Source organism: Oryza brachyantha, chromosome 1 (genome assembly GCF_000231095.2).
Source record: "Oryza brachyantha chromosome 1, ObraRS2, whole genome shotgun sequence".
Classification (NCBI taxonomy): domain Eukaryota; kingdom Viridiplantae; phylum Streptophyta; class Magnoliopsida; order Poales; family Poaceae; genus Oryza; species Oryza brachyantha.
This window is the reverse complement of record NC_023163.2, coordinates 5102064-5113776: the sequence shown is the minus strand read 5'-3', so window position 1 is coordinate 5113776 and position 11713 is coordinate 5102064. Positions and strand designations below refer to the sequence as shown.

At 42.1% G+C, this 11713-nt stretch overlaps 2 protein-coding genes across 2 annotated transcripts; both read left to right on the top strand.

The window, feature by feature from the left end:
* The first annotated feature begins 768 nt into the window (after positions 1 to 768).
* On the top strand, positions 769 to 4547 carry LOC102720555 (V-type proton ATPase subunit E). The gene is made up of 6 exons (XM_006643864.3): positions 769 to 1066; positions 1603 to 1703; positions 1919 to 2075; positions 2817 to 3013; positions 3914 to 4013; positions 4231 to 4547. Exons 1-6 carry the CDS (start codon positions 965 to 967, stop codon positions 4264 to 4266), a joined length of 693 nt encoding a protein of 230 aa, XP_006643927.1. The 5' UTR covers positions 769 to 964; the 3' UTR covers positions 4267 to 4547.
* A 2260-nt stretch (positions 4548 to 6807) lies between these two features.
* LOC102720275 lies at positions 6808 to 11392 on the top strand. Its single transcript, XM_006643863.3, has 4 exons — positions 6808 to 8933; positions 9124 to 9315; positions 10228 to 11051; positions 11148 to 11392. Exons 1-3 carry the CDS (start codon positions 6883 to 6885, stop codon positions 10769 to 10771), a joined length of 2787 nt encoding a protein of 928 aa, XP_006643926.3. The 5' UTR covers positions 6808 to 6882; the 3' UTR covers positions 10772 to 11051; positions 11148 to 11392.
* Positions 11393 to 11713: the final 321 nt, after the last annotated feature.

Genomic DNA, 11713 nt, shown 5'->3' with positions numbered 1-11713 from the left:
TGGAAGCTCGACGAGCTCTGCCAGGAGTCGTGCACGTCGCCGGCGGCGATGAGGGCGCGCTTCCCCTACTTCTGAAGCTGGCCGAGAATTACTACAAGCGGCCTGTGATGTGCTGCCGCGTTCATCTTGGACGCTGTAAAAATTGTCAGCTTTTTGTCATGTATATTTTCCTTGCAAAAACATGAGTATTATTAACAAATCTGTTGCCATGAAGCTTGGTTTGCTACCGTACCAAAATATTCCCACTTGTGCACATGTGGAATAACGGGATATTTGTATATCATGTGCAGTGGTATGTGTATAAACCTAAGTACATGGCCGTTATCTACTTATCTGTCTCAAAAAAGTACAAGAACAGTTTGTTTTATGCGCCGTCACTCTGGTTTACGTAATTTAAATCTTTTCAAATTTAATCAAATTTATAGAAGAATATAGTTAATATAATTAAATCCATCATTAAATATATAATTTGATTAAATTTAAAGAGAATTAGCTTACATAATATGAATTGGACGGAGTAACATCTAAACAAACTACCCTGTATATGAGCTGCTTGTCCGCAGTTCTTACAATTGCTCTACAATACCTTTTTTCTTGGAACGGTCTTGCAACACAGATCGAATGGCAAAACCATATAAAATAAAATAAGAATAGCCAGAAAAAGGTTCTAAATTCAAATCTAAAATCCAAGGTTAGAACTTTTATTTTGAGTTCATATCAAATTCAAACCAATCTGAACCCTATTCTGAGAAACGCCGGAAAACGGAACGGATTCAGCAAAAAAGAAAAAAAAAAGACGACGATAATTTTCCAGGGCCCACCGGCCCAGGGTACAAAAATCGCCTGGTCACAATAAAAAAACTGAACCGCCACGACGCAATCGCCGCCGCGTCTCCACGCCGACCCGGCGATCGCCGGAGAAGAAGAAGAGGGAGAAGGAGAAGGTAGCAGCGGCACCGCGACGATGAACGGCGGCGACGTGGCGCGGCAGCTCAAGCAGATGACGGACTTCATCCGCCAGGAGGCCGTCGAGAAGGCCGCCGAGATCGAGGCCGCCGCCGCCGAGGTACCATCTGTTCCGCCCGCTCGCTCTGCGTTACCGTCTTCTTGAAGAGAATCCGTATCTGGGGTCCCGGAAGAGCGGATCTGCTCTTACGAGGATCGCGGAGTGGATGGTGTTCAGATTGAGCGTAGATCGGACAATGGAGGAGGCCCCCGGTTGGGGCGTAGGGATTAGGGGATATGCAGTTGTAGTCTGCACTGTGCTCTTGGGCGATTTCATTTGGTAGAGTTGGATTGTTGTGCCTTTGGATCCGCGCCACTGCATTGGCTGTCCCTTGTGGCATATTATGTGTTTTGCTTATTGATCTCGTTTAAATGAACTTGTGAAATATCCTGCATTTTGCTTAATGAGATAAACAGTTACATCCGTTCAATTTCTGCCCTGAATTTGGAAGTTTTGAAAGTACCATGATTGTTTAACAAAATTTGTACTGCCATTAAGAAATAAGCGAAAACTAATAATTTTTGCTCCACGTGAATTACTCCGTTGAGTCGTTGACTTACCTTTTCAATGGTCTAACGGGAACTACAATTCCTCAGGAATTTCAAATCGAGAAACTACAGCTGGTGGAAGCTGAAAAGAAGAGGATCAAGCAGGAATATGAACGGAAAGAGAAGCAGAACGATATTGAGAAGAAAATGTAAATTTCTTTTTTCTGTTTGTACTGTTCTTCATCAAGAAAGTTTATTTACTATTTGTGATTGTGCACCATTGAAACTACCAAGTTACTCATCTCAAATCATTATGAATACTGTTGAATTTTCACCCTTTGATATAATGGCACATTCATCATAGAATTATTCATAGTAAACTAATGCAAAATATGGTTCTCTAATTTCATTGCATTTGGTGTAGTGAATACTCAAAGCAGGTCAAGGATTCCCTAATTGAAGTTCTGCGAGCTCAAGATGATTTAGTGAAGTCTATGTTGGAGGCAACAGGGAAAGAGCTACTGTACATTAGCCGAGATCACCATGCATACAAGAATCTTCTTAGGATACTCATTGTTCAGGTACAGTAGAATTGATTTTGCATCTGTTATTTTGGACATCGAGCATGAATTTGTGCTTCTGCTGCATTCGTTTTTTGCAATTTTGAATGCATCAACAAACACATGAGGACAAACATGCTGCAAAGGAAAGACAATATAGAGAACATTATTGTGAAATAGTAATTAAGATAATTCCCTGTGGGTGATTCATAATTCAAATGATTGTCTTTTGGGTTTAAGTAGGCAATTCCAGCACTTACTGTCAAGCCTCAGGAACTCACTGTTTTTTCCCTCCCTGAAGAAATATAATGTCTATCAAGTGTTCTTTCATGTGATGGGACTCAGTAACATTATTCATGAATATATTCCCTCGTTTGAGGTGCTGACAGATTGACTTGGCATGAACCCTAATATTTAGCTTTGACTGTTGATTTCTTTTGCATATCAGTAACCTGGAAATCAATATTTAAATTACAGCCGAATGCAATCCATGGTACCATTTTTATGCCATTAAACCTACATATTGTTGAACCAAAGCTACGAAAATTGAAAATTGGTGTGTGGGAGTCTTATATTTATCAACAGAGAGTACATATACATTGGTTTTTTTTATTGAGTACCAGTTAGACATATCTATCCATGGTCATACTATGAACAGATTGGCTTGAATCTACCTATGTTTTGGAAACCTCTATTTGCAATATGTGTGTCCGTACATTATTACTAATGCTTGAGTAGTAAGCTGACAAAATTCCTGACCAGAGCTTGCTGCGTTTGAAAGAGTCAGCTGTGATTCTCCGCTGCAGAAAGGAAGATCGTGAGCTTGTCGAATCAGTTTTGGAGTCTGCAAAGAACGAATATGCGGGCAGAGCAAATGTATATCCTCCTGAAATAGTGTTAGACCGTAATGTCTATCTGCCATCTGGTCCTAGTCATTACGAGGCACACGGACCCTCCTGGTAATGATTGCAATCTTTCTGCTACAATAGCAAGGCACTCTCTTTGCGAATTTTCCATCTGTTGTCATCAAATTTCTCGTTTCAATACTTACCCTAGCATGGACCCCCTGGTAATGGTTGCAATCTTTTGCTGATAATAAGCCACAATACTTTGTTGATATCTCCGTTTCATATTATAAGACGTTATGCTCTTGTCTGAATTCATTTGTGTGTTAATGAATCTAGACATATATATACCAACATATACATTGATACATGAATGAATCTCTAAAACTTAGAAAGTCTTATAATATAGAACGGAAGAAGTAATAAACAAGAAGGCTTGCCAGTTTTCCATACATTGTCATTAAATTTCTTGCCCCTTTAAGTCTTGCCAGCACTTCCTACCTGGATATCAGATTGCATTTTAAATTTTTCAAGTGATTAGCTTGTGCTGTGATAGAACCTGTTTGTATTTTGGAGGCCATTAATTTTCGTTATACCTTGTATTTCTATCAGCATCTTTATGCAGCGCAACATCCTTAGAAGATGGCTTTATAATAGCTTCATGATCAAATTAAAAGAAATCCTTGTCTCTCAATATATTTTTCGGACACCGACAAATATCTTACTTTCTTTAAGAGTGATAGGACCAGCATTGCACGAATTAGAATTGGCAGGGGTGTTTCCATCAACACAGCCTTCTGCATTACAATAAAATATCACATATGTTCGTTGTTCGCTTTGTTTTTTTTCCTGGAAGCTATAGCCATTTTGTTATATACTAGTGAATTGAGTTACCTCTCTTAGGAGTAAATTTTGCCTCTAGATCTTGATATTACCAACCAAAATCATATTTATAAGATGATAGCGATGTTGATCTGAATGTCTAATATTTGTATTTTTCATATATTTATTTAGCTCTGGTGGAGTTGTAATAGCTTCCCGAGATGGAAAGATTGTCTATGAAAATACATTGGATGCTAGACTAGAGGTGGTTTTCAGAAAGAAGCTGCCGGAGGTATGTAATTGTGTACTGCTTTCATTGATCTTTTCAAAAAAGTGGTTCTGCTGAATTTCCCCCCGGGTCAATGTTATTGTGGATATAGCGAAGATAGTACAGAGGGTCCTTTTGTATCTTCTGTATTTAGTTTTTTATCATGTGAAGACATGATTAGCTGTGTGCTTTTTCTCCTACCTCTGTTCTAAAGGTATCTTTGTGTATTTACTTTTTACAGATTCGTCGGAGCTTTTTTGGGCAGATAGCTGCGTGATTGATTTCATGAAATACAGGATGCTGCACAATTATGTTTCTCTTGCTTGATGCTATCCAATAAAGCATTTTGGGAGTTCAGATGTTTTATCACTTTGCGCGAGGATGTTATTATTATTATTTTTGCATAGGAGGAGCCATTATCATCAAATTACAGACCTCAGTAGCGAATAAATTCAATGTTCATGTTAGTAAGGCACAAGTGTAGTTATAACGCCTATATGTACAAATCATCTCGTCTCACAGAAGGCGAACCCTTGTAATTTATTATCTGTTTGCTTTTGTTGCCGTGGAAATAATTATACCAAGCTAGCCGTTTGAATGCAAAACTGTAACCCAGCTCAAGCCCCTGTTAGAATGAACAATGAATGGAATAACAGAAGTGCCTTCTGGTCTTCTGGATAAGAGATATTCTTTAGTGTAGGTGTACCATTATCTGTTTTATCCGACATCCCTTTTCCTAATATTTCCTCTCAACGTGTAGGCTTTGGCGTGTACAGAACTTTTTAGAAGAAAAAAAAACTTATAGGATTAACATGCATAAAAAGACTTCTAATAATAAGGCCGCGTTGGGGTAAGGGTTAGATAAAGGCTACGTTTAGATAAGGGTTAGATAAGTTAACTTATTTGATATGGAAAATATAGTAATTCATGGAAAATATAGTAACAGATGGAAAATATAGTAATAGATTAGTACATGATTAATTAATTATTAATTATTAAAAAATAAAATAGAGTAATATGATTTTTAAAAACAATTTTGCTATAGAAAAAATTTGTAAAAAATACACCGTTTAACAATTCGGAAAGCGTACGCACGGAAAACGAGAGGAGTAAGTTAACTTACCCATACGGCCAAACGCAGCCTAACTCCACAACAAGCATAGCTGCGTTCGGCATGCTGTTAGTTAACCGGTGTGAAAACACGAAAATATATTAGTACATGATTAATTAATTATTAATTATAAAAAATAGAACATTGGATTAATATGAATTTTTAAAGCAAATTTCATGTATAAGATTTTCATAAAAACACATTTGTTTTGTAGTTCGGAAACATAGGTGTGGAAAATGAGGGGAATATGTGTAACTTGTGGTAGCAAACGAACGCAGCAGTGTAAACGGATCGGATATGCAGCCACTTCATCCCAAGTCCAAAGTCAATCAATCATCTAGTCCATTGCTATAATGTTGAGTATTGATAATTAATGCCCAGGATTACAGGGGTGATCGTTTGACTTTTCCAAAATCAAACGGTATGTTTATAAATGAAAAACAATATTAATAATTTTATATACGTATACGTATTCTTAGTGTACTAAAAGACAATGTTGAAAAATAAACTTCAGTGAAAAAATATCTAAATTCAAATCCAAATTTAAGATTAAAAATTTAATTTTTGGCATATAAATATAAGTGAAAAGACGAAGATGCAATCATGCAAATCTATCATTCACAGTTGCATCTTAGCATGTCTTATTTGTTGCTTAGAAGCCAAAATAATAATTTTCAACTTAAATTTGAAGCCGATATTAGGTTTTTTCCATCGTGGATTCAGCCTATCTCTATGAACACACATGTAAAAATTTAATTCATAATTTTTTTCATTTATCTGGTTTTATTGTTTAAAATGCCAATGATGATCCCCGAACAGATTGCAAGAGATCGAGACTCGAGAGACATCATGAATTTTTTGAATTTTGAATTTTATTTATTAAATAATTTACAAATTTAATTCTGCATTTCAAAAAATCACAAAACTAACCTCCTGCCACCCTGAGTCGCGAGCAACGGCCGTAAATGGCGACACGGTGAATTTTGCATTTAAGCCCTTTCCACCCTAGGCGGCAAGGGTCTAAATGCAAATTTATCGCACTGCCCAGCAATTCTATGATTGAACCGAGAATTTTTCGATTGAACCGTGGTTTGATACATATATGTATATCGTATGTAATTATTTAATCATAAGAACTAGCTTCACCATTTTACCTTTTTATTTAGGAGAACAAGGGTCGAATTTGGTAGAGCATATTTTCTTTGATTTTTTCTCGGGCTTGCAAAAAATAGGAAGAAATATGCTCTAGCGAGTATTTGATCCCTGGTCTCCTGGATAAGAGAGGAGGATGACTACTGAGTTAAGTGGTAGTATTGATTAGAAAACTTCATACATCATAAATATATGTATCAAATCATGATTAAATCGTAAAATTTGTTGCTCGCGACCTAGTGGCCGTTTGCCATATCACCTTTCCGCCCTCTAGGCAGGAGGTTAGTTTTGTAATTTTTTGAAATGCAAAATTAAATTTGTAAATTATTTAATAAATAAAATTCAAAATTCAAAAAATTCGAGACGTCACGATCCGCAACGGCCACACCAGCTTTCATGGGCCTCCAGCCAGGCCTACTGGCAGGTGGGGCCCACCTGCAGCGACCCAGCTTCTTGCCTTATCCGCCGCGCCGCCATGTCCAATGTTCCCGCCAAAATTTTGGAATCCCCTCTCCTCCGCGCTAGAAATAAAAATAAAAATAGAAAGAAAAAAAAAGAAGAGAAAAAACCAAACCATTCCAGACAGATCTACCTCTACTGCAGATCCTCCGCCGCCGCTGCCGCCGCCCGATGATGGCCGGCGCCGGCGAGCCCCGCCGCGTCGTCCTCCTCGTCGACGTCGACCCTCTCCTCCCCTTCCCAAAGGCGACTACCCCCGCCGCGCAGTCCGCCTCTCCCTACCTTGCCGCCGTCCTCCCCGCCGCCGCCTCCCTCCTCGCCGCCTCCAGCTCCCCGGCCTCCCTCTCCGCGGCGCGGCTCTTCTTCTCGTCCCTCTCCCCGATCCTCTCCTCCTCCCTCCTCCCCAGGCCGCTCCCGGCCGCCCCGACCCCGCTCTCCTTCCACCTCCACACGGAGACTCTCAACTCCCTCGCGCCGCTCCGCCGCCTCGCGCTCCCTGCCTGCGCGCACCCCCATGTAACCCCCTCCTCCTCCATAGCCAAGTCCATCCTCCAGCTCGAGCACGATTACCCCTGGGACGCCGACCCCGAGCAAGGCCGCCGCGGCCGCCTCCGCGTCTTCGAGCAGACGCCCAATTTGGTGGTCCTCTTCACTGCCGCCGCCGAATTCGAGGAATTCGGGGGAGAATCGAACTTCGCGGGGAGATTTCGAGGGGTTTTCAGGCCGGTGAGGGACCGGCTGGCGGCAAGGGGTGTGCAGGTCTGCTGGGTTGCCGTCAGCGCCTGTGGCGATGGGGTCGGGAGGGCGGTGACGGAGCTGGGGTGGTGGTTCACCACCGCCGACGCGGTCACGTTGGGATCGGCGGTTGCGACGCCGGGGCTTGTCTGGGGAGGTCTTGGCCTTGGGGATGAGGAAAGTGGGAGGCGTGGGGAGGTGGTGCTGGAGATCGCGGATGTGGAGGGCAAGCCACTGGTTTGCAAGGGTTGTGAAGTCGAGGTGATTGGCTCTACACCATGGCTGTTGGGGGCTGGTAGTGTATTCAAGATACATGTGAAGGCAGTGTGCGAGGTGGATAGTTGGGAGCAGCTGATGGCCGGGGATGGTGATGTTGCCATGGTGCGTGGATGCTTTCGGGAGGCTGGCAAAAGTGACGGTGAAGAAGCTGTGGAAAAGGAGTTCTTCCCACAGCAGATTCTTGAGTTGGTGCTTGGTGATGAAAAGGATAAACTTGGGAGAGGCAAGCCGATTTGGCAGCTTATTCTGGTGTTTCTTCATAGGAAGAATTATTGTGCGATGGTGTCGGTTTCTGATGGAGATGGGAATACTATAGATGGTGTCATTGTGCCTGTCTCGATGAACTCTGCATTACTTCATGTTTCGAAGAGTGGTGCTGGTTTTGGTCAGGTGGTTGCAAAGGGCCCTCAATTGTTGGATAGTTGCATGTCTGATACATCGAAGGAGCAGAGTGCGAGGAAGAAGAAAAACAGGCTTATCAATAAGCTATTTGAGGCGACAACTTGGAGCTCCTTCTGTGATGTGCTCCTCAAACATGCTGATGGCAGCATGCCAGTGGTGGACTTGGAAGACCTATATTTCAGCAGGTATGGTGCCACATCTAAAAAACTACGGTTTTTGAAATGTTGGATGAAACAAGTGAAACGACAGTGTCTTAGTACTTTGTCAAGCACAGTTGCAATTACAGAAGAAGAAAAATATCTTTCCTCAAAAGATGAAACAGAAGCGAAAAATCCATTTTCAGAAGAGGATGCTTCAGCCCCTCTTGTCAATTTTTCTGTGGATGAAGTAGATTGTGACAAGGAGGACAAACCATTGGATGAAATAAATTGCAACAAAGTAGAGAAACCAATGTATGTTGACACTTCAGAGTTTTCTTCTATGGAAGATTTAGAAGCATTTCTTGGGAGTGTCCCTCAGAAGATTGAGCAAAGTGTTTGTTCTGAAGATGCAGATTTGGGCAGTTTAGCTGGACGTTTGGTTGGCTTGTCTGTTCATGCACTGATGATTAAAAATGGAAAGATCTCAGTGAGGTACTCTGATCGTGGGGAAATGGAGGACGTTTCTGATGGAAAAATTGCCAGTGAGGCTTCCAGTATTCTGTTGAGGAAACCTAAAGAGCTGGTTGCAAAGTACAAAGACAGCAATTCAGCATGTGCTACATCTCAGCAAACCCCAAAATACAGCACAACTTACAAAATCCGAGAGTATCCTTTTTAATGCTCTTATTTTCCATTCAGCATTGCATTACTTTGAAATAGGAAAAATAAATGTAGATGTGCTACTTCCATCCCAAAATATAAGGAGTTTTGTCAAATGCATAGCCAAATCCCTTATATTTTGAATATAGGTAGTATTAAATTATGTGGTTTGTGCACCTTAACAAGCATGTATCAGGCATGAACTGCAGATATTGCTTAGGATGGAAATAATGAAGTCTGAACTTGGAACTGGAATTGAGGAAGGCTCCAAACAGAAGATGATAAAAGAAATCTGCTCCCTTTTGCAGTTTATTGATATCAACCTCCAAGGGGATTCATTTCAGTCCAATGGTATTCTTGAGTTTGCCGAAAAGACTATTAAGATCAGGTATGACTTAGTTTAGCATGTATTTGTTGAAGTATTGGTTTTCTGGGTACTTGTGAATGTTTATCATTCAAGTGGGGGTAGTTTTTTATGGTAAAGTGAAAGCTAATTTTTCTAGCAAATCAATACAGGCATTGCCAGGTTGCCTCTAGGAAAAACATATATTAATCAAAACATGAAACTAATATAGCAATTGTTTGGAAAACTAGTCTACCATACCTGGAAAGCTAAACATGATAATGATACCTTGTGTGAGCACAAATACATAATGTAGAAGTGTTATTTATCTTCCCTGAAGGCGAGGAGAATAAAGCATTGTTATGCAGTATAACCGAGTACTGACATAAGAGAGATCACACTTTTATAATTGGCCTCAATCTGAAAGGAATGCTCTAACTTCTCTGTACAAAGGAAATGCATAGTTAGTTAATTTGAAAAGATATTCTGCTTGGTTGTATACTTGTACTACCATGTATACTACACATTCCTCTCTCTCTCTCTCTCTCTCTCTCTCTCTCTCTCTCTTTGGCTTTTTCGATGTCCTCTTATGGTGGAGTATTCATGTTGAAACATTAAATAAAGTAAAGCTTATTCCTGAGACAATATATATAGCCAAGCTGAACAATATGACAGGAATCTGTACACATACTCTAGTGGTAGTCTTATAATACCGACCTCAGAATTAGTTCTCGCAAAATACTACTGTCCATTTGGCCTTCCCAGTCTATCAGAGCCATTTCCTCTTTAAGAAAAGGACGTTGGGTTGTTGCCCAACATATGCTTCCAGTTTCCAGTATACAAAAGCACCATGTTACAATATTTTCAGTTGAAAGTATTCGTCTGTTGAGCTGTATGCTGTCATTTTTAAGTTTCTACTCTTTTAAGTTTTCCTAAAAAGAATCCAACTCTTTTCAGGTACATCGACTCCATGGAAGATGTGATCAAGAAGATATACACCGAGATGGAGTTCGATCTCTTCGACGACGAGGTGGAATGCTCCGATTCCCTGCCCAGCAGCAGCAACCATGAGGTCGATGGGAGCAACAGCCGCGGTAGCCACCACAGGAGCAACTCCGCGCCTGACCTGCCGCGACATGATCACGCCAGCGGCGGAAGAAGCAGGCACGAGGAGCGGCTGGCGAAGGCGGAGGAGAGGAGGAACAGGGAGCGCAGGCTCTCCTCCTTCACCAGCTGGGTGCCCGACCTCCGCCGCGTCTGGGCGCTCAAGCACCCCGGGAAGGAGCCCCCCGTGCCGCCGCAGTCAAGGCAGGGGTCCAAGCGCAGGAAGCGGCGCCGCGCGGCGTGCACCGACATGGTCTGCGAGACGCCGATGACGGCGGCGGGGAAGCGGCCGCAGCCGCCGGCTCTGACCCCCGGCGGCGCGGGCTCGCTCGCGGCCGTGTCCAAGGCTCTGTTTCACGACGACGAGGCGGCGGACGTCAGCTCAAGCAGCGTGTGAGTCCTGCCATAGCTGGAACAGCTCTGTTTCACACTGTCTGACTGCCATGGCTCACGCTAGTACCACCACGACTTCACACACAGAAGTACAGAAAACCTCAAAGCTCACCGAAGAAGAGGGTTACTACACACACCATGCATCGTCTGTTGCAGTTGTCGTTTCGTCCAGGACGAGCGATACCTGCAGCCAGACTGACGTCCACGACGCATGAACACGATGCATCGTGTATGTTGGGAAAAGCTGAGGGCATGCTGGAATGCTATCATCGTATGGAGTATAGGTACCACAGAATCCAGCAGCGGATGGACGTTTTGTTTTGTGTTTGGCTGTGTATCAGTGTGTGATAGCTCACATCAACGTTCCATCTGTCTCGCAGATGGCGCCTGTACCTGCATGACGTGAAGGGTGCGAAGGGGTGCATGGACGTAAAGAAGAGTCATGTACCTGACCGGATTCTTGGCCTGGAGTGTGTTTTACACCGAGGTAAAACGTGATAGGTCAATGTTACAATCCTTCTTTGTTTAGGAAAAAAAACGAATATATGCTACCATGTTCTCTGTTATACTACTTCCTACAGAAAAATATATTACTCCTGTTACATGCGTGTCTAGCATGCGCCAATTCCTGGTTTTACATCTTGCCACTAAATTTGTTTGTGATTGGGTATTTGGCGCTCTTGCGGGGTCATTACCTGAGCAGATTTTCCGAGTGCCTCGTTTATAGAATAGCCCAGTTCTAAGTCCTAAAAAACATAAATTAGTTATGATATTCTTTAATTAAGGCATAGATGGGCACCAGGTTATAAGTAATAGGATATCCAAACTGCCAAAAAGAAAACACGTATGCACATTTAAAGTTATGTCAGAAAAAGGGCCTAAAAATACATCGTTGCCGTGGAAAATTACTTTGGAAGTCTTTTGTACACGGTCCTTCGCAGGAAAA

Coding starts and splice junctions, on each gene's coding strand:
- LOC102720555 (XM_006643864.3), top strand. CDS start 965: ATGAACGGCGGCGACGTGGCGCGGCAGCTCAAGCAGATGACGGACTTC. Junction 2,076..2,816: donor TTAGGATACTCATTGTTCAG/GTACAGTAGAAT, acceptor ATTCCTGACCAG/AGCTTGCTGCGTTTGAAAGA. Junction 3,014..3,913: donor GAGGCACACGGACCCTCCTG/GTAATGATTGCA, acceptor ATATTTATTTAG/CTCTGGTGGAGTTGTAATAG.
- LOC102720275 (XM_006643863.3), top strand. CDS start 6,883: ATGATGGCCGGCGCCGGCGAGCCCCGCCGCGTCGTCCTCCTCGTCGAC. Junction 8,934..9,123: donor ACAACTTACAAAATCCGAGA/GTATCCTTTTTA, acceptor AGCATGTATCAG/GCATGAACTGCAGATATTGC. Junction 9,316..10,227: donor GAAAAGACTATTAAGATCAG/GTATGACTTAGT, acceptor AACTCTTTTCAG/GTACATCGACTCCATGGAAG.